This window comes from Gopherus evgoodei, chromosome 8 (assembly GCF_007399415.2).
Source record: "Gopherus evgoodei ecotype Sinaloan lineage chromosome 8, rGopEvg1_v1.p, whole genome shotgun sequence".
Taxonomy (NCBI): Eukaryota; Metazoa; Chordata; order Testudines; family Testudinidae; genus Gopherus; species Gopherus evgoodei.
The window spans coordinates 78,795,595-78,821,595 of NC_044329.1; the positions used below are offsets into that span (position 1 = coordinate 78,795,595).

Below are 26,001 nucleotides of genomic sequence, written 5' to 3' on the forward strand. Positions count from 1 at the left end.
AATACTAGGAGAAAAGTATAGAACCCTATTTTTGAAGAGAGACAAGGAAGATCTATACACAACTGTTTATAAACAACTGGTTACAACAATACCATCACAATCCAATAATGAAAATATAATAAACTTCAGCCAAGAACTCCAGCAAGTAATTTCAGTATGGTAAAAACAAAAAAAAACCAAAAAAACCCCACTTGCATTACATTAAATGAGAAGACAACTTTCTTCTGCTGTTTACTGCTTAGTAAACCAAACAATCCATTAGACTGAAGACAAAGAATGTTAAGTTAGTAAACTAATAATTAATTGGAAAAAACATATTTATCCAAGAAAACGACTTACTTTTTCAATATCTGTTATTCTATGTTGTTTTCTTTCAATTTCCTTTTTTAGTTGATTTATTTCTTGATCTCTTTGGAGCAATTCAAACTCTTTTTCACGATGCTCATCTTTAGAATGCTGTAGCTTGCAATCCAAGCTCTCAATCTAAATACAAAATACATTTGAAGTCAGAAGAACAGCTTTTTTTCTTAAGGGACCCCATGAAATCCTGACAAATTCAAAAGTTAGAAGTAGTTTTGATACTACATCTGCCTTTGAGTTCCCTTAACCAGTTGATAATTTTACGAACACATTTTCCTATTATAAAGAATGATTTAAGGTGCATATTTTAGGAAATAACAAGGCTGGCTTTTCTTACTATAGTGCAATTTATTTTTTCATTTTTTAGTTTTAATTGGTGAACTCTAAATAATTTCTCTGGTAAAAAAAAAAAAACACCCAAAAAAACTAAGAAACCCCCAAACTGTTAATATCACTTTGGTCTTATCCTAGGCCAACTCTTGCTTGCATCCTTCCCCAATCTCATGCAGACACTAGGTTATTCATTCTACCATGCTAGTCAGATTTTATTTTTAATCATTAATAAAAATACCTGTTTATTGCGTTCTTTAATTTCTAACTCAGTTTTCTCCAAACTACCTTCTAATCTAATTATTTTTTGTTCCATTTCTCCCCTGTGTTCACGAATAGTCATATCCAACTGGGTAACCTAATATAAGAAACAAATAAAAAAAAACAACACTCTTTTGAAGTAGTAATTAGAATGTTAGAAACATTATTTTATGGAATATAAAAGAATTCAACACACCTAATGAAACTAATCCCTTTTGGCCCTGAGAATGTAGTCCCAAGTGTAATCAGTAAAACTGATGTAAGAATGGATTAGAGGTCTGGCATGTAGAAATCTATTCTTAGAGTCCAAGTACATAGAGAGAAGGGGAAAACAAACAATTCTAATTCCATAATTTCACACATCCTGCCCATACCTCAACACAGAGAACACAAGACAGAATGGTTACTCAGCTTTACACTGAGTTATTTGAGTAGACTGTCAGTATAGATCCTCATTCTTGGAATGTGCCTGCATAAAGCACTAAAGCAAAAAATGCTTCGATTACTAGGAGCCATATGAACTTCATCTCAAGCTACAGAGCTTTTCAGGTAATATTATGCATGGCCTTCATGCTCCCTCAGTTCCTTCAACTTCTTCAGATTCCAGCTGAAACTCTGCAGTAACCCTTCTTTTTCTCCTTGCAGTACTGTCAGTAAAAATCCTCACTTTTGGAAGAATGACAGGCAATAACAACTCTCTAAAGAGAAGGCTTTGAGAAGACTATTTAAACAATGACAGTAGGACTTCCCTCCAAAACTGGGTATCAAATCTTGAAGGCAGATCAAGACTAAAGTATTGAAAAGATATGGATTGACCTGCAATCAGGAGCTCTACATATTTCTACAAAAGGAACATTACAAAAGAATGTTCAGAGACTGCCTTAGATCTAGTCCAGGGGATTCCCAAACTTGGTTCGCAGGGTTATTCAAGGTATGTCCCTGACGGGCCGCACCAAGACACTTCTTTTACCTGAGCGTTCGCAAGTACGGCCGCTTGTAGTTCCCAGTTGCTGTTTCTGGCCAATGGGAGCGGTGGCCCAGCCCATACCGCTTCCCCCAGCTCCCACTGGCCGGGAACGGCAAACCACACCCACTGAGAGCTGGGAGTGGCCGTACCTGTGGATACTCAGGTAAACAAAGCATCTCGCAGCCCACCAGGGGCTTACCCTGAACAAGCCATGAAGCAAGTTTAGGAATCCCTGATCTAGTCAAATGTGCTCAGATACTACTGAGGACAGGGATAACTGATAGCATTTTCAATGCAGATCTTAATCCAGTTTATCAAATTCTGACAGGAAACTGCCTGTGCCATAACCTTATTACCATAAATGAAAACAAATCTTGGGGATTTACAGAAGGGTTTTGTTCTATTAAAGTTGTAGTTATGGGCCCTCTTCGCACACAAAGTGTGTCACCTGACCATCCCCTGGTAATGTGTGTAGCTTGAGGAATGTGACCACTTTAGGAATGACTATGGGAGGAGTATACAATACCACCTTATCCTCATATAATGGTGGGTGAGGAAAGTCAAGCCATTTAAGCTTGAAGCTCACAGACCATTTCAGCTGATCTAACTGCCATGATAAACAGTCTTTGGGGCAGGTGATGGAGAGAAAATTCCTCCAGAGGCTCTACTAGAGAGTCCATCAGCTTGGTCAGCGCTAGGTTGAAGCCTCACAAAGGCAAAACAGAAAAATTTAGACATATCCTTTACAAATGCCTCAGTGGTAGGCAAACAGATATAGAATCCCTTGAACTGGAACACAGTATGCAGCTAGGATAAATGAACTGTACTGAAAAAGTCCTCATTTCTTGAAACATAGCAAGCGGTCTTAGCGATCATTTGAGCATTAGGAAATGCTGGACTTATACTTTAAATAAACACTCAATAGGCTATTCTGGTAATATGCTTAGAAATATCTAACCTGAGCTGCTCTTTGTTTCAGTTCCCAGTTCCTTTCTTTCAATGCCTGGTCCATGTCAAGAAGTTCTTGCTTTTTGTCCTCAATTTCATCCTTACAATGCCTGCAATTTCCATATAACAAACAAACAATGTAGATGTTCTCTCTCCTTTATAAAGCTAGATCTAGATTCCAAAAAATCAAGTTTTCATAAATCTGATAAACATTATATTCTGAAACTCCAAATGTTTTTTCTTTTAAAATGTTTGTTAATTTAATTTTCATCATATTTAGCATTCTCAATCCCAACTTCCTGGTTGAACAGTTTCTGCTTTGGTGCTGCTTTGATGACAGGGCATTCCCTACTTCTGAATGTGTATCTTGGAGGGGAAAAAGTCTGAAAGTGGGGGCGACACATGGATAATTGAAAAAGAAGAGAGTGATCCCACCACTGCTTATCTGGAGCTTCCTTATCTCGAGGCCTCTGCTTCTCCCTGTTGTCTGCTCTAATAGTAGCTTCTTCAGGCTTTATTTACCAGCCTCCTTATCCCCAAACTGGTGTCAGGTGCTGTTGCATGCTCCACTCCTGCTTTCATATGGTTTGTCTGGGTCAGTGGAGAGGAGATAAAAAAAAGGATGGAGCGTGCAGCAGCAAATGGTCCAATGTGGGGAGTGGAAGAGCACGTTTACATGGAAAACGATTAAGTAAAGCCTTTACAAGCCACAAGTTTTCTTTGAATATACACCATGCCAGCCAAAATTTGCAACTTGGTTATCTAGGTTAGGTAACTAATTCTGCATTTAGGCACCTAAAACTTAAGTGGCCTGATTTTCAGAGTGCTGGACACCTACTTCAGTGGATGCTTTAGCTATTTAGCACCTCTGAAAATATGGCCACATGTTGTAGGTGTTTAAATGTGGATTTAGGTGTGTAACTTTAAGCACACACATTTAAAACTGTTGGCCTCTGTTCTTTATTACAAGCTTAATTATTTTAATTATTTTAAAATATAGGTAAACTTTGAACTGAGTAAAAAAACCTGAATGCATTTCATGACCATCTTCAGAATGGAGATTTACCACTAACGTTTCTATTAAAATTATTTCACTCATTATCAGAACTACATTGCAATAAAAAGTGTATATTAGAAAGTTTCATTAATTTGCTATAGTAAAGGTTAAACAGTTGTACTGTACAAGACTGTCACTTAACAGCTTTGGACTTCGGCAATATATTAACAGGTTTTTTATTACAGACGCCCCCCCGCGGTTACGCAAACCCGACTTACGCAAATCCGCTCTTACAGAAAAAGTTCTGTAAGCTAGAAATAGGAGGGTTTGTTGGGTTTTTTTTCGGCATAATTGTCTGGTATACACTTCCGACTTACGCAAAATTCAAGTTACACAAGGTGTTCTGGAACAGAACGCTTGCGTAAGTCCAGGAGCCTCTATACTGTTATTTTTAAGGCATTCCCAAAAAATACTTTAATGTTAGTATTTTTGCTTTTAGAAACTAAACAAAATAAACTGAAGAGCTACTTTAAGTTATCCAAAGACCATGAATAATTTTATATATATATCCCCCCCACCAGATTATAGGGGGCTGCTAAAAGGTGGAAAGCACCATCAAAACAAAGAGACATGCTTCACTGTTCCTAAAACAAAAAAAATCACTGGGATTAAGTCTTCAAGACCTGAATAGGAGTTAGCTCACCTAAGTTCAGCTGTTAAATCCTTGATAGCAGCATACTTCTCCTCCAGAGAGAACTGTGCATTCTGTAGCACATCTCGCAGTTCCTGTAATTGTCTCAAAGTGATTTTTAATTCTCCATGGGCATTTTGTAGTTCAGCCTCTAGCTCTTCTATTCTGTGTAAAGCATCCTTTTGCCCAGTCTCACTCTGAAGCAGTTTATCTTCCAGATCACTCACTGTTATGCGAATAGAAATTGAAAAAAAGGGTACTTGCCAGTAACTGGTTCTTTAAATGTTGCCTCTACATATTATTACTTGCAGTACGCACCCAACCCCAATGTCACTGAGCTTTGAGGACATTCTAGAAAAGCTGAGTCCCAATCAAGACTGCATGACCAATCCTTCTGTGACATTATGAAGGTTGTGCACTCCCCAACCTCTTCACTTCGTTTTGCTAAACTTGGTCTTTAAGAGAGTTGAATTCTGAGGAAGAAGTGAAAGTAAGTGAATAGTGGGAAAATGAAGAGGCAACACTCAAAGAAAGAATGGTTATTCTACTGGCAGAGATGTTGTAGTAAGTGTGGATACCACAGTCAGTGTACGTCTTGTGTGCAAACACAGAATGTTTTAAATAGTAATGTTCTGGGGCTTTGGGGGCCACGAGTGCCCTGTGGCTCCTTGTGCTCCTGTAAAAGAGCATAAAAGGTTTCTTGATATCAAAGAGGGAAAAAACTTAAAGTCCTCCTTGAGGAACGGGTGCATTTTCTGCTCTGAGCTCCATTTACACATGGTGCAGATACAGTAACTCCTCACTTAACATCCTCCCACTTAACATTGTTTCAAAGTTACATCGCTGCTCAATTAGGGAACTTGCTCGTTTAAAGTTGTGAAATGTTCCCTTATAACATTGTTTGGCTGCCTGCTCTGTCCACTGCTTGTAAGATTCTGTGAAGAGCAGTGACTTTACAAGGGAGCACTGCACAAGTTCCTCTTCTTCACCTCCTCGTCCTCACTCCCAGTGTTTCCCCTAAGGACTTTCTGGGAAGGAGGGGGAGGAGAGGAGAAGTGCTGCATCTCCACTCTTCTTCTCCCTCCTAGAAAGTCCTAAGCGCCGCCAAACAAGTGCTGGGAGGGAGGGGATGAGTGGGGAAGCTCCGCGTCTCCGCTCCTCCTCCTCCCTCCCAGAAGTCCTAAGCGCAGCTAAACAGTTGTTTGGTGGCGCTTAGGACTTTGGGGAGGTGGGAAGGAGTGGGAATGGAGCATGCTCTGGAGAGAAGGTGGAGTGGGGGTGGGAAGAGGTGGGCCTGGAATGGAGTGGGGACAGGAAGAGGCAGGCCTGGAGCATTCCTGGCAAAGTCAGCACCTGTTCTCCGGAGAAGCTGCCGCTGTGAAGGTGCTTCCTAGCATTCTTGCCTGCAGCGGGCTGTGCCTGTGTGGGATAAGCCGGGGCACTACCCAACCACAGTACAGTACTATACAGTATATAATGCCTTTTGTCTGCCCAAAATGTTTTTCCTTGGAACCTAATCCCCCACATTTACATTAAATCTTATGGGAAAATGGATTAGTTTAACATCGTTTCACTTAAAGTTGCATTTTTCAGGAACATAACTACAACGTTAGTGGGAGTTACTGTAAGTCTTTTGGCATCCAAAGTGAATGGCATAAGGTTTCTCTGTCTTGGGGTTGGTGCTGGCACTGAGGTCATTGGTGCTGATGAGGTTGTCAGTGAGAACGCCAACACCAGTGCCAATGATGCTGGTACTTTTTAGGCCTCTTCTCCCTGGCAGAACCAGAGATATGGTGCCTTGTTACCCAGTTACTAGGACAGCTATTAAAGATAGTCCCCTTGACTCCAGCTTGGAGGACCTCTCTTCTCTGGGATCAGATGCTACCTTCAAATGAATGCTCCAAAAGTATCTATTAGGGATATGTCCTTCCCTGAGGCAGAAAAGAGATCCGTTGTGCCCATCAATTAAGGGCATAAGAGCATCACACAAAGGACAGGTTATAAACCCCATGGGTTTAGAGTCTACCATTATTAAGTGCTTTGCTCAGCTGTTCAAAGAAATATTGGAGAGTGTCTCCTCTATCTTTCTTTTCTTTTTTGGGGGGCAGGGGGACAGACTATCCAATTAAAACAACAAGAAAATAATTTTTAATAATAGGGTGAAGAGAATTTCTTCACAAAAATATTGCATTTGAAACAGAAGAGCAGACTTAATGTGCCATCTTGATGCCACAGGCAGTAAGAGGGAACAGAGAGTATGTCTACATTAGTAGGTTGATTTACCTTTCATTAGGTCGACTTACATCTACTGCAGTTATTACTACAGTGGTGCATGTCCACACTACTCTCCTTGGGTGAGTGGTACACATTCTCACCAGAAGCGCTTCCACCATCCAAAGAGGGGGAGTGTGCGGAGCAGAAAGCATGGTCTCTCTGCTCCGCTGGCAGCTGTCTACCACGAGCCCGGCTGCCCCACAGGCTCCCAGAAGACCGCCCCAACCCTGCTCCCCATTCCCTGCCGAGAGCAGGGGGAAGCTGTCTGAGGCGTCTTGCCCCTGGGGAATGGGAGGTGGGCAGCCATGAAGTTGAAGAAGCTGTCCAGCTCCCGGCAGGGGTCCAACTGCCAGGGCTTCTCACTCCGGGGGCGAGGCGGGTCCAGCTGCCCAACTCTCCAGGGGAATGGGGAGTAGCTTGGCTTTCTTGTCAATTTCATGGCCATGAAACTGACAAGATCGACAATAGCAGATGTAAGGAACATAGCATCTACACAGATTCTGTGTTGCCCTAACTACAGCAACATAAGCCCTATGCCTCTTGTGGAAATGGAGTTATTATGTTGGTGCAGTAGGGCACTTACATCAGTGGGAGCAAGGCTGTAGTGTATATACTGACATAATTAAATCGACATAAGCGGCCTTATGTCAACCAAACTGTGTAGTGTAGACCAGGCCTGAGGGAGGGTCACAGCTGAACTGCCATGAGAAGGAACAGGATGCATGGATGGCCGTGATGGACATTTTCTTCAAAAGATTCTGAGCTTGTGTACATAGGCTCATTCGCCCCTACAGTGGGACCCACATGGACATTCAAAAGAACCAACAGTTATTGTTAAGAAATCTACCTTTCTTTGAGTTGACCTCTGCATATACGAAACTCCCATATTTAGGAAAACAGTATAACCCCTAAGAAGGCAGGCTCAGAAGTTCTAATTAAGCAGGAGCTCCAGAATTGCCCTCCCAAAGTATGTATCTGATCTAAATACCAAGCTGTTGAGTATGCAGTACTGCATAAATGTGACAAGAAAATTTCCTGCAGATTTCTATGATGACAATATTACAGAAGCAGGCTATTAATACCATCTTAACAGAGTGAATCCTATGTCCTCTAGCCCAACACATCTTGGTACATAATCTAATCCATTTTGACAGATACTAAGTGGAAATGGCATTCCCCTCACACTGATCCTCAATGGCTACAAACAGTTTAGATGCCTTCCTAAATGTCTCAGTTAACCCTATCAGTGTTGCATAGAAACCTAAACATGAGACTCTGCATTGGTAGTGATTTTCTCCCACATAAAACAAAACAAAAAAAACCCCACATATACTTTATGAATTCCATCCTGTTTTGTGATAGCCATTTATGAGGGTAACCTTCATTGTGTAGCTGATATTTGATACCTAGTGAACGGATGATGGCTGGGAAGCTGTGACAGAGCAGTCAAGTGCCACTGACATTGAATGGCTCTTCCCTAATGGAACAATGGGTTTTCTACCAGCAGGGCCATTGATTTAGAATATTTATCTCTTTATACAAAAGCTGATGGGGGTGGGAATTGGAGTCTCCCCATCCCAACCTTGCAGCACATGGGGACCCAGGGGGGACAGTCAGTTTTAAGAAGTGGTCATTCTCTAAGGAAATCCAGAAACAAGACAGTCAGGCCAAGAAGGCCCAGAAGGGCTGCCTGGCCAAAGTACTCAGACCACACCCAGGACTTACAAGGGTGGTGAAATCAACTGAGATAGATGGAAAACAACAAACACACACTTAAACGCAATCCATCTATGGCCCTCTTGTTCTTTTTTAAGAGCAAAAAGTGTTTGTTGATAAAAATTCTATTGTTTAGTCTGTGTGCCTTGCTTTACTACCATGTTGTCCCTGAAGGGTGTAACTAGGAAACCAGAGGTCCCACAGGCAGTTGAACTCTGGGGAAGAATATGTCTAAGCAAATAGGGGCTCACGTGGGCTGCAGCACTGATTACAGGGTCTAGCCCAAGTGTGGGGTACCACTGCCGAAGAAGTGTGTCAGTCACGGGTAGGCACCTGGGACTGCCCTTGGGACCCAGAGCTACAAGCAGTGATCAGTCATTACTCTGATGAAGGGGGCATAGAAACAAATGGGATTAAGCAGTTGGATACAATCATAAGAAACTGGTGTCCATCTGGAGAATGAAATTGGACCAAGATTGGGACAAGAGACCTGAGCCAGTCTTACAGAGATACGGTAGGAATTTGAATTTTCTGATGTACTTGTTCAATATCTTCATGTCCATGACAGAAGATCTTTATTGGAATGAGAAAGAATTTGAAGCTGATATTAGGCCATGGTAGCCTGATAATTGGTGACACTGATTCTCAATGTAACCAAGGCTCCATGGGGGAAGGGCACACCCCACAAGTGGGAATATGTAGAGGCCATCTAAAATGAAGAAGCCCAAGTAACATTTTACTACCCAGATCTTTTCAAATTGCAAGATTATGAAAAGTCAAAACAGTCATATGCTGAGTCCCTTGCAACTAACTACAAAACAAGTGGGGAAGGAGGAGAATCTATTTTAATACATAAAGCATAAAAAAATAAACCTTAAAGATGAATTTTTTTTTTTTTTTTTTTACACATAGTAAGTCATTTACCTTGTTGCGTTTTTTTATTTAGTTCTGACTGAGTGTCCTCCAAAGTCATTTCTAAGTGACTTAGCTGCACTGTCTTAGTTTCACCATCTCGTCTTAAATGCACTAGTTCTTTCTCCATACCAATTAGATCATCTTTGCACTGATCCATCTCCAGCTTAATCTGCCTGAACAAAAACACAAAAGGAAACAGAATTAACAAATCACAATTGGAATAATAAAGACAACATTTCCCTCACTTTTGTGACCCTCCAAGTCCTTGCCCTACCCCAGAGACTCCTTCTTGCTCCCTGCAGTTCTCACTCACTAGGCCATATGCCTAGGAGTCACCTAATAGCTGGGTTCTTCCCCTGCTCCTCCTCCAAGAATCTGTCTACAACCTGTAGTTCACCAGCTCAACTGAGCTCTGGCTGCCTTTACAAGGAGCAGGTGCTCTTCAGACTATCACCTGACCCGTTATCCCAAAGCCTCAGTTGGAAGGTAGCTGATTACCCAGAGGTGAAGCTAAGCCCATCTTCCCTAGAAAGGGCCAGTTACCCTGGACAGATTGCTATTTTCTTACTTGGTTCAATGCTTTGTGTATGCAATGAACGCAAGCAGAGAAATTTATACAAAGGCTGAAGCATATCAACGCTCTATGAGTTGGATACCATTTCAACAGTACTATGTTAAACAAATCATTTTAACATATTGTATTGTTTTAATTGCATTTCAGATAACAGATCTGTACAGTTTCCCCAAAAGAAAATTTACAAATTCATTTTATTTCATCCTTATACTTGTATTTGTAAATTGAGCACATTGGTATGAAATCAATGAAAAACAATAAGTGGGGAACCTACTGATGCCTTTTCACAGATATTATTCAGAAAAAAGCCACATTTTAGAAGGACACAGTTGATATTAATTTTTGTAAAAATATTTTTTCTGATAGGGCTTAGTCGAAACTGTACAAATAGAAAGAAATAGATTTTAAAAATCCTTAAATTATTTATAAGGCTTTTCTGCTTCTCTGATATTGCCAAGATTATTTTCGGGATGGAGAGTGATCAATCCCAAGAGCAAAACCATCAACAATATTATTTTTTAAACCAACTCAAGCCCCAATTTCATGAAAGCACTTAGGAACATGCTTAACTTTAGGCATAAAACTGAAGTTAGTGTGTTTATGCACGCTTCCTGAATAAGGACGCTTTCCTGAATAGAGGCACACAGAAGGACTAAGCCTGGATATCTGTTTGTAAATTAACAAAAAATAGAAGTGTCCTTAAGCTAGAAATAAAGACGTGAATTCAACAAGGTTTATGGGATTATTAACATATTTACAAATAGGCAAATATTCAAGTATGAATCAGGACCAAAGTACTATTCTAAAGCTACATGTACCTGTAATACATAGTCCTTTCAATAAAAGCATCACATTTAGTGATACAATTTTTTAGTAGTTTTACAATACTGGATCTTCAGAATACACCAAAATGAAAAAAAAAAATGTTCTACACATACCCAATTGTGCTAGTAAGTTCAGCCACCTTCTGTCTTTTTAAATCTGCTTCCTGAGAGGCTATACGGAGCTTTCCTTCTGCCTTTCTCAACTCTTCTTCGGAGTTTTCTTTCTGTTTTTGAAGCTCTTGCTCCAGTTTTGATATCTATTTATAGTTGTATTTAATAAGGTATTTAATATTTATACTGTTAAAATATATATAAAAGAATATAAATCTCCCTCTTGAAAAAAAATCACATATGAAAAAGTTAAAAATATTTAATTTCTTTGGTTAGATCCCAAAATCAAACAGAAATCTGCAAAGGTACTTCTAGAGAACAAATTATTTCTTATCAGTTTAATAAGTGCCTCAAAAGTAACTAGATGCAAAATTTCTTATTATGATGTATTACTTTTTAATACATCTACAGCCTGATTTTCAAAGTACTGAGCATCCACAACTCCACTTGAAATTAAGTAGCATTTCATTTCATTATTCACTCAGGCTACTATAATAATTATATCAATTACATCTGATAATTAAAAGATTATAAACAAAGTAAGCTATCAAATAGACAGATATTGCAATTCCATATAAATATATTTAAATATTTATGCTTACCTATACTATTTAATTCTTCTCATTATGAATGTACTTTACCTGTTTTTCAAGCTTAATCTGGCTATCCTCTAGCTCTCCATTTCTAATTGTCTCCTGCTGTAACATTTGCTGCTGCTGCTGCAGAGTTTGCTGTAGGAGGACATTTTGTTCAGTGGTGTCCTGAAGATTATGATTTCTTTGTTTTATTTCTTTTTGTAACCGGTGCACCTGAAAATACATTAATTTTCTTTACAATGAAACAAAGATATATATGCCTTATCTTGCTTCCATTTAAGTCGGTCATCCTATTGTTCTTCGTGAGAGGATGATCAGACCCATAATGCAAAAACAAACATACAATTCTACTGAAATCTATTATGAGGAATAACAGGGAGACACTGTAGCACTGGCTGGCAAAGAGCTGAGACTGGCATCTGTTGCTTGGAGCATAGGCAGATGTGTGGGATCAGGGTGGGGGGGTGGAACGGATCCTTCACACCCAATCTCTGCCCCAGGACATGGCCCTCTCACACACCTTCTTGTGTGCTAAGCAGTGCATCCTTCTCTCAGCTCCTCAGCCAGCCCTACAGTGTTTCCCCTGGACCTACTGGTGACTATTGGGCCAGGAAAGGGTGGGGGAAAAGGGATTCCAAGGCTCCTAATAAAAGAGTTACCTTTTCCATAATTGGTGTTCTTTGTGATGTATTGCTCATGTCTATTCCACAGTAGGCGTACATCCTCACCACATGCACTGGTGCTGGAAATTTTTCCCCTAGTAGTACCCATAGCGGAGCATCCCCAGTGACCCCTGGAGTGGCACATCTATGGCATGGTATAAGGGTTGCTTTGCGCCCTCTCCCCCCTCAGTTCCTTCTTGCCAGACAACTCCGACAGTGGGGAAGGAGGGCAGGATGTAGAATAGACATTAGCAACACATCTCGAAGAACACCAGTTACAGAAAAGGTAACTGTCTTTTCTTCTTCAAGTGATTGGTCTTCTGTATTCCACAGTAGGTGATTCCAAGCTATATCTGTTGGAGATGGGTAGGAGTTCACAGTCTCGGGACGGAGCATAGCCCTTCCAAACCCAGCGTCTTCCCTGGTCTGAGAGACGATCGCATAATGCGAGGTGAACGTATGAACTAAGGATCATGTGGCAGCCCTACAAACGTCCTGATTGGGGACGTGAGCTAAAAATGCCTAGTCTGTTACAGGTAAAAAGCCAGAGTCCATCTCACATCCAGCGTGCGGAGGCAGCATTCCTCACTGGACGCATGGGGCTTGGGGCAGGAAAATTTCCTGACCCACGCAGTAGGCAGAGATCACCTTCAGGAGGAACAAAGGATGTGGGCGGAGCTAGACCGTATCCTTATGAAATTATGTATAGGGGCTCGGAAGTCAGGGCCCTGAGTTCCGAGACCTGTCTAGCTGACGTGATTGCACCAGGAAGGCTACCTTTCACGAGAGGTGCGACCAGGAGCATGTAGCTAATGGCTCAAAGGGGGGACCCATCAACCAGACGAGCACCAAGTTCAGGTCCCACTGAGGGATTGGGGGCCTAGCGTACAGGAAGAGACAATCCAATCCCTTAAGGAATCGGCCAGTCATAGCATGGGAGAATACCACGTGCCCCTGCACCGGTGAGTGGAAGGGCAATACGGCCGCCAAGTGCACCTTGAAGGACGAGGGCACCAGGCCTTGGGCTCTAAGGTGAAGGAGATAGTCTAAAATGAGCTGGATCGGGGCAGCCACAGAGGAAACGTCCTGCTCAGCTGCCCATCGGGAAAACTGAGACCACTTTGCCAAGTAGGCTCCACACGTGGAGGAAGGTTGCCTGCTTTCCAAGAGAACACACTGAACCCCTTCCGAGTACATTCTTTCCTCCCGGCCTAGCCATTGAGCAGCCACACCGTGAGGTGGAGCACCGCTAGGCTGGGGTGGAGGAGATGGCCCTGGGTCCTGGGAAAGCAGGTCCGAGCGGGATGGCATCCGGCCACGGCAGGGCGACTGCCAGGCTCATGAGGATCCAATACCAACATTGTCTGGGCCACATCAGAGCAATCATGAGGACCCAGGCCCTGTCCGTCTTTATCTTTTCCAGGACCTTGATGATCAGCAGGATTGAGGGGGAAGGCATAGAGAAGCTGGCCTGACTAGGATAGGAGGAAGGCATCGGAGATAGCTCCCCCCCACTTCCAAGGCAGAACTGACGACACTGGCGATTCTGCCGAGTCGTGAACAGGTCCACCTGGGGAGTTCCCCACTCTTGGCAAATCTGTGTACCACCTCTGGGTGTAGAGATACGCATGGTGAGAGGAGAAGTCTCGGCTCAGACGATCTGCCTGCAAGTTCTGGATGCCCAGTACATGGTAGGCCTGTTGGCAAATGTCGTGGACTATACAGAAGTCCCACAGCCTGAAGGCTTCCTGGCAGAGGAGCAGGCCTCGCCTTGCCTGATGATGTAAAACATCGAGGCTGTGTTGTCTGTGAGGACCCTGACCACTCTGCTCTCCAGCTGTGAGGGGAAGGCCATGCACACCAGCCGGACCACCCTGAGTTCCTTGACATTTATATGCAAGGCAAGGTCCTGTGCAGACCACAGACCTTGGGTCTGAACGTCCCCCACATGGGCTCCTCACCCCAGGTCCGAGATGTCTGCCACCAGCTCCACTAATGGGGGCATGTCCCTGAACGGGACGCCATGGAGCATGTTCTCCAGGGAGGACCACTGTTGCAGGGAGGCAGTCACTGGCTCGGGCAAAGTGAGAACCGTGTCCATCCTGTCCTTGGCCTGGGAGAACATCGAGGCCAACCAGAGCTGGAGGGGCCTCATCCTGAGTCTGGTGCGGCGAACCACATATGTGCATGCTGACATGTGACCAAGGAGCTGGAGACACACACTGGCTGACGTCACGGGAAACTTTGCGACTGTGTCGACAAGACCTTTCAGTGTCTCAAATCTATCCAGTGGGAGAGAGGCCCTGGCCAACATCGTGTCCAGGACTGCCCCGATGAACTCTATGCACTGTACCAGGACTAACATGGACTTGGTGTCGTTCACTCACAGGCCCAGGGTGGCACACATGGGCAGGAGGAGCGCCACACGATCTCGCACCTGTGACTGGGAGCTGCCCTTGACCAGCCAGTCATCCAGATAGGGAAAGATTTGGACCCCAGGATGCCTGAGGTAGGCTGCCACCAGAGACATGCACTTTGTGAATACCCTGGGAGCAGTGGACAGGCCAAAAGGGAGTACTTCCATTCTGCCCTCTTAGAGATGGGGGGCAAGGAAGCCAGGGTTTGTCACAAGGCATTTGAAATTCTTACCACCCCTTCGTGGATGGAAGGGGCACCTGCCCAGTACCAAGGCCGATAAGACATTGAAGAGGGAGTCAAGGGTTCCTCCACCTCCTTGGCCTGAAGGCTGAGACTTGATGCCACTTTTTTCAATAGTTCCTGGTTGGCCTTAGAGAGGGAGAACAGAAGGAGGAGAGGTTGTAATCGCCTCATCAGGGGAGGGTGAGGATGCAGGCATGGTACTCTGAGTACCAACCGGTACTGGAGGTCCCACCATTTGGTTACCCTCTGGGCACAGAACCGAAGATGCACGTCCCACCAACTCCTTTCTGGAATGCTGGGAAAGGGAGGCCAACGGTTGTTCCAGTGCTCCGGCCACCAAGTGAGCCCCCACTGGGGTCTGCATCGGGGCCCACAGAGCCCACTGGTACCACAGTGCTGGCCGAGCAGCTCAGTGCCATTGTTCAGCCTGACTAGCCTGTCCCATTGACTGGACGACTACAAAGGGAGGCTGGGCTAGCATACAATCTGCCGCTGTCCCTGGACTGGGAGGAGCAGTGGCATCGGGAACGGTTCCAACCACAACAGCATGATCCCAACATGGAGGAACGTTACCGCCGATAGCAGCTGCTCCACAATCAGCTCTAATGGGCAGATCCGCTGGCGAGGCACCAGCGATCGAAGCCCAGGACTGTGGGAGCGGTGTCGCATCAGGGTCCTGGAGCAAGAGGATGAACAGGAACAGCATCAATGCCCATATCATGACGGGCTACAGTAGCCTCTCAGAGGCGAGGACCTCTGGTGCCGTCTGTCTCTGTCTCAACGGGGCCCACTCCCTTCGCGAAGTCTATGGTCCCTTGAGGCAGAGCGGTGTCTGGAACCCCTGTCAGTCAGAACCCAGTCAGACAACCTTGTGGGGGTCGATGGTGACTGGCATGGACTATGCATGGGATGGTCACTGAGCAGCAAACAGCATCGGGAACATTCCCTCGAACGCAAATGGTACTGACCAGGAGGCAACTGCAGCGATCCAAGCAGTGGCTTGCCTCTGGACCAGGGAGCCAATGGTGGCAGTGCCCCTGGTACCGGTAGGGACATAACGTCCCGAGCTGCTTGCAGGGCCTCTGGCGTGGAGGGCACCCGGACATCCAGAGAAGCCTGCGCTGACTGGGCCAGGCTACTCTGTCCAACCTGAGTTGGAGGTCTGGAGGCCGATGGGGACTGAGAACTGTCCAACGCGGGTCTAGTCTCTCCCCCAGTCTTGCTCCTCTTCTTAGCCTTCTTGGTGTGCCCCGGGGACAGGAGGCACTGAAGGATCGCCACACACCGACACCGCGATGCCCAGCGCCAACTCGGAGTGGCGCACTAGAGTTGGGGTCAACGCCAGCTCCATCAGAATGGCTCAGAGCCGAATGTCTCTTTCTTTCTTGATCCAAGGCTTGAAAGATCTGCAAATCTTGCAGCAATCGTGGAGATGGGTTTCCCCAAGGCAGCGTAAACAGTCCACATGCAGATCACTTACTGGCATCGGCCACCTGCAAGTGTTGCACGATTTAAAGCCCGGAGCATGCCCCAGCCCGGGTGCACTAAACTAAGCTAAACTAACACTAATCTAAACTACTTCAACTACAGGTACTACTACTACAAACGAACAAGAGTTCTAGAGGAAAGCTGCAGACTTCCTGGAGCAGAGCAGTTCTGATGCACCTTCACTGGCGGCAAGAAAGAACAGGAGGGGGGGCGTGTGCACAGCGCCCCTTATACCACACCATAGAGGCACCACTCCAGGGGTCACTAGGAGCACTCCCTACGGGTACTGTTAGGGGAAAAACTTCCAGCACCGATGCACATGGAGAGCATGCACATCTACTGTGGAATAAACATGAGCAATCACTCAAAGAAGAAATGCATTTTGGCTGTCCCGTTCCTATCTCCCCACCAGCCAGCCAGCCAAGAAGCAGCAGCAGCAGCCTGGATGCGAGCTGAGTGCAGAGCGAACCAGGTTTACAATCCCTGTCCTGGACCACGCTGGGCCGGATGTCTGGCGCCATCTGGTGAGATACCCCCCAATGGCCTCTGGCTTACCATCCCTCCTACTCCCCAGGATAGGACTGGCACCGCCACCTCCCAGCCTGCTAACCCTACACAAGCAGCCTTAGCAGGGAAGTGGAAGCTGAGATGGCCACTTCTGCCTCCTTGCTGTTGGGAAAAAAATTGCAGCAATTCTCAGGGGCAGGAGGAGGCTTGGCAGTTGTCCACATCCCATGAAATTCAAAACACTTACCAGTGACGCTGCTGAGGATTAAAAAACAAAAAACAAAAACAAAACAAAAACAAACAAAAATCTGTGATTTCCACAGGGTCTTATCTATAGGTTATCTTCCCATATAAAAAAAAAGAGGTAATGTAAAATTAACAGTTGATCACTCGTCGTCTTCAGCTTCCTATTCTCTCTTGGCTTTGCAGTTTTGTGGTTCCTGATTCTCTTCCTTCAGCGGCTCATTTTCGCCTTCACATTCTGTCATGGTTCCTCTGCTCTTCTCTATTTTTGCAAACTCAATCTGTTCCCCTCTCCTCCAATTACCACCTATATGCAAATGATCCAAGATTTTCAACAATGATTAGTGACTTTCGGTACCTAATTTGAGACATGTTAAAGGAGCCTAATTTTCAGGGGCTGGATGCTCAATGTTTTCTGAAAAGTCATGCCCTTTTAAAGCATCTCAAGTTGCACACCCAAATATGGAGGCACCTATTATCACCAGTCACTGATGAATATCTTGGCCATGATTACCAATCTTTACCTGTCACCTTGCCCCACTATCCAGTATCCCCATCTCTAGATATCAGTTATAGATTTTAAGGGCAGAAGGAAAGAACAGACCATCTAGTCTGACATCCTGTGTATCACAAACCATAAAATTTCATCCAGTTATTCTTATACTGAGCCAAATAACTTGTGTTTAGCTAAAGTGTATCTTCCAGGAAGGCATCCAAGAGATAGGAATCCATCATTTCTCTTGGCAGTTTGAGCCAATAATTAAATCACTCACTGGCAATATTTTGTGCTTTATTTCTAATTTGAATTTGTCTGGCTTTAAATTTCCAACAACTGGTTCTTGTTATGCTTTTCACCACAAACTTAAAGAGCCATTTAGTACCTGTTTTCCCCCGCCATGAAAGTACCCCTATACCTATACTACAATCAAGTCACCTCACTAACTGCTTTTGATTAGCTAAACATTAACACAACTGCAATAGCCCTCTCAATCTTAGTCATTCCTTAACTGAATGTATCCTTCCTCCTGATCCTGCTTCTCTGGCTTTACTAATAACTCTCTTATATTGGATACTACTACTTTTCACCAACCACATCCACTCTCACAAAGTCCTACTGCTTCTCCCTCTTTGTCACAAAAATTTGGCCCTTTTCACAATCCCTACTGTTCACGTCTTTCACCTACATTGTTCACCTCTCCTTGCCTACTATATCCTTCTTTTAGGCACAAAATTCTAATATCTGATAACCGATAACGCCAGTTTTTATCTGTAACAGAGAAAAACTAAGTTAATAAAACAAATTAAAGTGTACCTCTTCAGACTTCTTCTTTAGCTGCTTTTCAAATGACTCCTTATTTTCTTCTAATTGACTCAGATACAATCTAAGCTCTTCCTTACAAATGTCTAGTGCTGACTCTAGTTGTCTGACCTAGTTAGATGTAAGAGACCATTTAAAATAAGTAATGACTAGTTGTTCAGAGTTGATCAAGAAGTCTAAAATAATTCATTAAAATCTGCTTGTTAATTCTGCCATTGTGTGTGATATAACTACAAATATGGATTTAAAAAAATATTTAATTTCTCTGAAATTTACTTTTAACATAACATTTAAATAATGAAAAATATTCATACAAAAACTTACAAAATGTATGTTTTTAAGTCATAAGAGATCATCAATTATGCAAAGACATTACAATATCTGTCATCAGCTACAGTTTAAGGACATATATTATATATATGTATTCACAATACTTAGTCAGCTATTCACTTGTACATTATTTACAGAGGAAGAGATTAAAAGGCTATAAAATGCCAGCTTTATGTATGGGATACCTTCATAAGGTTGAGAATGATACAGTCTTATGTAAATTATGACAAGTCAACACTCAAAAAAGATTCATATCTAAAACCAAAATATTTTATTGTGTGATTACAAAATAGCAAATCCACTTTTATTTTCTGCATTGAGACTGCAGTTCCTGAGTTTCATCAGGAGGGAAAAAACAAGTAAACATAAAAACAGCTAGCATGATGATGATGTTGACAATTTAACAAATGTATCTTACATTTACATTACTACTAATTTGGACTTGCACCCTGAAATCACAAACTTAGATACACAACTTATATACAGCAATAACTAGGAACTGCAACTATCTCTGAGGTGAAATGCAGCAATTGTAACATTAAAAAGTGTTGGGAACGAAGTGAAGATTTCCATATCAAATTGTAACAGCAGTGGAAAATTCAGACAGGCAGTCTGCAGTTTTCCACACTAGAATTTTACAAGACCATGAAGTTACATACACACACTTTTTTTTTTTTTAAAGGGGGGGGTGGGAAAAAAAGCTTCAAGTTATCTCTGATTAGAAGTAGTCAGGGACTTTCATTTTATATTTCACCTGAAAAATACCACTGGCAGCAGTACCCAGTAACAGTAACAGACCACTGGTTCAGTACAAACTCGGACGGAAGCAAGCCACCTACTGAATCACCAACACCACTTCTTAAAGCACCTAGACAATAGGTAGGATATCTCAGTGGTTTGAGCATTGGCCTACTAAACCCAGGGTTGTAAATTCAATCCTTGAGGGGGCCATTTAGGGATTAGTCCTGCTTTGAGCTGGGGGTTGGGCTAGATGATCTCTGAGGTCCCTTCCAACCCTAATAATCTATGATTCTTGGATGGCTTCTCATCCCAATCAATCTTAGGTTATGAATTCAAATGGTATTACAGCACAAGATGGCATTGCTTAGCAAAACTACTGTTGCCAGTACTGCACTGAAGAGACTTGCCAGACAGACACTAGTAGAAGGAGTAAACGGGCTAAAGAGTTTGAAGAAGTCAGTTTACTTTTACAGTTACTATTTAGCCTAAAATAAATATTATAGTGAAACCTGAAAAAAAAAAAAAGAGACCCTTATTCGTCACTCTTGTCTTTAGAGACTCCCAAAACTATCTCCAAATGTAGCAATTCCAATTCTGCTCTACTTGTACTATGACAGCATCTTAGCCAGGCAAATGATTTTTGTTGGTACATACAGCAGTCACTTAAAGCAGGTTTCACTATAATATTTCTCTTTTGTTTGTTCATTCTTAAATGAAGGATGAAAGAAGGACTGGAAGATAATGATACCTTTTGGAACATTTACATGAGCTCTATAAGTAACTTGGAGATGTCTCACTTAGAGGGAATGGAAAAGAGTTACATAAATACGGCAATTCAAAAAAGAAAAAGGTATTAATCAAAAACAAGAAAAATCATACTTACTTTGATTGTTTCTTCCGTTAATTGGCTTTGCAACATTTTCAAAGCTTCTTCTTTCTTGGTATTTTGTTTTTTCATTTCCTGTTTGCATAGATTTACCAAAGGAGACAAGATGTGAATATAACTGAACATACAAAAGTTATACTATGGGAAACCAGCATACTAGAAAATGAAACATATTTGTTTAGTGATAAAAAATGTTTGTCTTTATACTGTATTAACATGCATTTTACTTCTAATTAATTTGGCCCTGATTCCGTCACGTTGTGGTCCCTTTACACTTCCCTAATGGCAGAAAGAGGCTATAAAGAGAGAGTGTAGGCTCCTCCTGTAGAATATTCTCATTATAGGAAAGGCCCTACTTGAACTGCAGGATGATAATCAAAAATATTGCAGCTGAGTTGCAGACAAGCCATGGAAAATTGCAGAAAAGTAATAATGGCCCTTACTATTTGTGATAATAAAGCCCATTATTACTGTTCTGCAATTTTCCATTGTTGGCTGAGAGTGGGCACTCCCACTGTTGGCCACCCTGGGCTGACAGCAGGGGCTCCTGCTCTCAGCCCCGGTGTGGCCAGGCTCCCACTGTCAAAAGTACAATGGAAGCCTAATATTGTACAATCTGCAACATCGCAAGTTATATAGGGCCTTAATTATAGGATAGTTCTTCACCTGACACAGAGCAGATGTAAGGCTCTATGCTGGCCTCCTTCCTTGTCCTTAGCGGAGGAGGCACATTGAGATGCAAGTCAGGATGTAACCCGAGTGCTATTCTGTGCTGGAATAAAAGCCATAGAGGGTCATTAAAGTCAGGGCAATTTAGGGCAGCTCTGGGACTGGTCTAGGTTGCAACAGGTACAGAGGCCAGAATTAGGGAGCAGGCAAAGATGGCTTAAAAACAAAAAACCCCACTGATCTTTGTCTAACCCTATCTTTCCTGTACCCAGCAAAATTGAGAGAAAGAACCCAGCCCTTCATCTCTAAAAACTAGTCAACCAACATTTGGTTTGCTATTAGACAGAATTAATAGTCAATATTACCTCTCTGCTTTCTATCAGCAGTCGATCCAATGATTCAAGGTGACGCTGTTTACATACAATATCTTCTTGTAAAACAGACATTGTCTTCTCTAGCTCATTAATTTGCTGGTGTTTCATAGCCAACTGAGTCTGAAGCTATACACAAAAAAAATCCATTATTTATTGTTTTAATGTAGTTTCTTATAAAAGCCTCTTTTGAGATTTAAAACCATCTACACATATGGTTCCATTTGGTTCATTTACCACCAAAAAGCAGTCACCCCTAGAGTGAACACAAAATGATCATATTGATGCCATCAGCAACATCATACAACCTAGGAACAGGTATAAAAATTACATTACTGATTAAAGCAACAGAAGAACATAGGCAGAATATAGTTACTTTGCATGCTGAAATTGGTCAAGACAACAAGACATACAACTCTACTTTTGCAAAATATGACATGAAATCTTCTATGACTGCAAGCAGTAAGGGTTTCAGTTTCAAAAAAGGTCATGTGAAAGTTATTAAATGTTTCTAAAAAAATTGGAGGAACGTTATCAAAGATCACTCTGTCTCAGTGGGAAAGAAAATACTGCCTGGAGCTGTATTATTTTGACTGGGGATTCTCCTCATGGCCAGAGGAGAGATGCTCAAGTCAGTCTCCACTTTCTCCCCACATTAATGACCCATGGAAAGAGGTCTTCCTGGGGTCCAGGGAAGCGGGGTGATGGTGTTATAGAGGTGTCAGACTCTCACTTCTACATGGCAGAGAAGAGAGTCACAAGTCTCCAGGGGACAGTCTTTATAATGCTGAATGCTAAAAAGAGGGAGTATATGGAGGAGATACCATGAACTTTTTAACCCCAGAATTACCGAGGAATGAAGATACGGAAATTAAATTTACATAGAAAACATTAGAGATATATATGACACACACATTAATGCATAATCTCTTACTATTTCAATCTGTTTTTCCATCTCTTTGTGCTGTTCAAGATGAATTAACTTTGCTTTTTCAAAAGCTATAGTTACTTGCTCATGTTCTTCATTGATATTTGCTTCCAAGTTGTGAATCTGGCCATTCTTTTCCTGGAAATATTTTTTAAAATCCTTAATCAGAATATATAGATCTTTTGATATCAGGTAATGAGTTATTTTTTGTGTAAGCAATAAGGAAGTATGAAAGTCTCAGACTCATAAGAACAATAGATAAAATTGGAATTTAATATTGTTTTACATTTATATAGCATTTTTTACCCCGTAAAATCTCAAAGCATTTTACAAAGTACAGTGTAAACATGGAGCACCATTGAAATGCAGCCATCTCAGACATGGAGGGTAGCTGTCTGATGGACAACTGGTACAGATGACAGCACACAGTAGTGAGTGAAGGAAAATGTTGGCCAAGGATGCCAAGGCAAACCCCTACTCTTACAAGAATGTCATGAGGCCATGAAAAGAAAATAAAGTAATTTGACAGCAGTGAATATTAAATATGAAGGAAGTGAAGAGAGTAATCTTAAGCATGTAAAAACTAAAATATTTTAATAACTTTGCACTGTTATTCTTTTTCAAATGTAACAGTACAGGAAAGAGCTGGATTTTCAATCATTAAATATTTCTAACTGACAAATATTTTCCTATAATGCAAAAAACTGTAGAAAGACAATTAAAAAAAATATTTCTATATACTTACAAAAGTGACTGCTTCTTGGATTTAAAAAATATGAGTAAAGTCCTGGCGCTACTGAAGCAATTGGCAAAACCATCATGGACTTCAGTGAGGCCTGGATTTCATTCCATATGTAATATAAAGAAAACTATTTATATACATTTAAGAATTTTCATGGGTGTTCAAGGGTAAAAACTCCAGGATATTCTCTTTAAAGCAAGATTATTTGGGTTATTAAAATTGTGTGATCTGTACTAAGAGATCTTGCACTCTATCTGGTTTGTACATGTATAATGCCAGCATAATAACTAAAAATATATAGTAACACACCAAAATTGTGTGATTTTACACAATTATCACTTCTCAATGAAAATTTCTTACTATGAGCTCCTGATCCAGCTCAGTACACCTTGCAGTAGCAGCAGAATAAGCAACTGTCTTTTCTTCCAACTGCTTTTCAAGTACTGAAAGCTGAGAGGATTTCTTTGTTATCTGAAAATAAACAGAATATAAACCATTAAAAGAGATTATTTTTCTTTCCTAAACATACGATTATAAAGACCTATGCATGTGTATATTTTTCTAACTGTGATGTTTATATAATGGTGCATATGTAGTGTAAGTACAGCCTGCTAAGAGCAGTATGGTAGGAAAAGATTATGTAGGACAACTGATTTAAGGTTTGTTCAATTATTTGTCAATGCTTTCTTGAAAACAGACTTGTTATTAACTATTACTTTTTATTAGTTACACAGAAAATAAATTTTAAGGCAACTTACCTTCAATGTGTGCAATTTACCATAATTACAAAGCCACAATAGTGAGTAAGATGTTAGACATCTATAATATTTGGGGTCATTAAAACAGCCATTACAAAACAAATTATGCTGAAACTGGATATAGGCATGTTAGGAATTTGAATGCTAATGCGTTTAATGCCATTGGTGAGTTATAGCTTTCATTGCCTTAATTTCTCTTGTGATTATCTAATAATAGTTCTGGTCTCTGGCAAATATTCAGCATATTTCTCATTAAATACATACTCAGCATTTGGATATCCATTACTATAGAGGGGGGCAAACTACAGCCCGCGGGCCACATCTGGCCCACGGGACCTTCCTGCCCGGCCCCTGAGCTCCTGCACGGGAGGCTAGCCCCCGGCCCCTCCCCCGCTGTTTCCCCTCCCCTGCAACCTCAGCCTGCAGCGCCACCAGCACAATGCTCTGGGTGACCAAGCAGCACAGCTGCATAGCCGCTGCCCGACCCAGTGTGCTGAGCTGCACCATGGCGCAGCTGCCTGTCCTGGTGCTCTGGGCGGCACGGCTGTAGTCCTGGTAAGGGGGCAGGGAACATGGTGGCAGGGGTCCAGGGGCAGGGGAGACAGTCAGGAAGGAGATGGAGCGTTGGAAGGGGTGGTGGGGGCAGTCGGGGCAGGGGGTCCAGGAGTGGTCAGGGAGAAGAGGTGGTTGAATGGGGCAGTCAGGAATCAGAGGAGGGGTTGGATAGGGTGGCAGGGGATTCAGGGGACAGGCAACAGAGAGGGGTGGATGGGGCAGGAGTCCTGGGAGGGCTGTAAGCGGGGGATGGGGGAGGAGTTGGATAGGGGGCAGCGCCAGGTAACACCTGGCTGTTTGGGGCAGCACAGCCTCCCCCAACCAGCCTTCCATACAATTTTGGAAACCCGATGTGGCCCTCAGGCCAAAAAAAAAAAAAGTTTGCCTGCCCCTGCACTAGTAGGTTTTGTTTCCCCCCCCCACCCTCTCTCAATCACTCACACACGTCTACCACAAGAGGGCACCCCCTGACAATCAAAATAGCAGCAATTTACACAGCAGCTTTATAACCTGAACCTCCAGATTTTCCTACACCCCCAATAAATCTAATTCATATTCTCTCCAAATAGTCTTGCATCAGAAAACAAACATGGCAATGAAAGTTTTCAAAAAAGGGGAATTGTGTCAATTATTGCATTTAATTCAGTGATCAAAGGTGATACACTTTTCAGCTCTCCTAACAACTTACTTCTCGCTCTAAGTTAGTAGTTTTTTCAGCCTTCTCCAGTAGTTCTTCCTGTATAATTTGAAACTGACTGGCTCTCTGGGCCATGCTGGTCTTTAAAGAAGAATTCTCCTCTTCTGCTTTTAACAGCTTAGCACGTAACTCTTCTATCTCTCTTGTGAATCTTTGACGCTCCTTTTCAAACTGTTTACTGATGAGCTTCCATTGTTGACATTTTCTCTCTTCTTTTTTAAAAAAAGTTTTATTTATTAGATGGACAATTAAAATTAGAGATAATCAAGTTGTAAAAAGACATGCCTGATGATGACAAGTAGTTTGACAGCAGCATGTTAAGCTACCATAGGAGCCCCAGGGCTCAAGAATAACCTCAGAAAATTTTGCCTTCAGAAGTCAATGCCTGTTGTGGAGGTTATATTTAGGCTTTGGGAGAAAAAGCACAAAATGCACTGCTATGAATGAACACCTGAAGTCATTTTATTGTGCAGCACTGAGGGCAATCAGAAATCTACAATCCTACTTTTCTAGAGCTGAAGCGCCCTAATGACGGTAGAAAAAGAACAAAGGAAAAAATGAAGAACTGGAGACCTCATCATACCAGAAAAGGGAGAAACTTAAGTTATCCATTTTTAACATATTTTGAGTCTGGGGCCAGGGCAAGTCATGGAGAGCCCATTAAAATAAAATAAATACACACCCCTCTACCCCGATATAACGTGGTCCTCCTCACGTCTGTCCAACTGCCGCTCTCCTGCTCGCTGTCTTCCTGTCCACCTGCCTCCTCATCCCCTTCCTGTCTACCACTCACCTCCCCATTCGCCTCCTCACCCAGCTTGCCCACCCGCTTGCCTTCCACACTTAACACGCCGACGCGCCAGAGAGCTCACCCCCACCCC

At 42.6% G+C, this 26,001-nt stretch overlaps 1 protein-coding gene across 1 annotated transcript in view; it reads right to left on the reverse strand.

Annotated features, from left to right (window-relative positions):
- Nucleotides 1-26,001, reverse strand: part of CCDC18 (coiled-coil domain containing 18) — a 66,067-nt gene that overhangs the window by 21,534 nt on the left and 18,532 nt on the right. The window contains exons 12-24 of the mRNA XM_030571875.1: nucleotides 25,112-25,332; nucleotides 23,471-23,581; nucleotides 22,375-22,506; nucleotides 21,435-21,569; nucleotides 20,398-20,475; nucleotides 18,438-18,554; nucleotides 11,610-11,777; nucleotides 10,972-11,114; nucleotides 9,469-9,632; nucleotides 4,567-4,780; nucleotides 2,877-2,976; nucleotides 932-1,048; nucleotides 340-483 (exon numbers count right to left, since the gene is read on the reverse strand). Coding sequence (XP_030427735.1) covers nucleotides 340-483; nucleotides 932-1,048; nucleotides 2,877-2,976; nucleotides 4,567-4,780; nucleotides 9,469-9,632; nucleotides 10,972-11,114; nucleotides 11,610-11,777; nucleotides 18,438-18,554; nucleotides 20,398-20,475; nucleotides 21,435-21,569; nucleotides 22,375-22,506; nucleotides 23,471-23,581; nucleotides 25,112-25,332 — 1,844 coding nt within the window. The remainder of the gene's footprint in view (nucleotides 1-339; nucleotides 484-931; nucleotides 1,049-2,876; nucleotides 2,977-4,566; nucleotides 4,781-9,468; nucleotides 9,633-10,971; nucleotides 11,115-11,609; nucleotides 11,778-18,437; nucleotides 18,555-20,397; nucleotides 20,476-21,434; nucleotides 21,570-22,374; nucleotides 22,507-23,470; nucleotides 23,582-25,111; nucleotides 25,333-26,001) is intronic.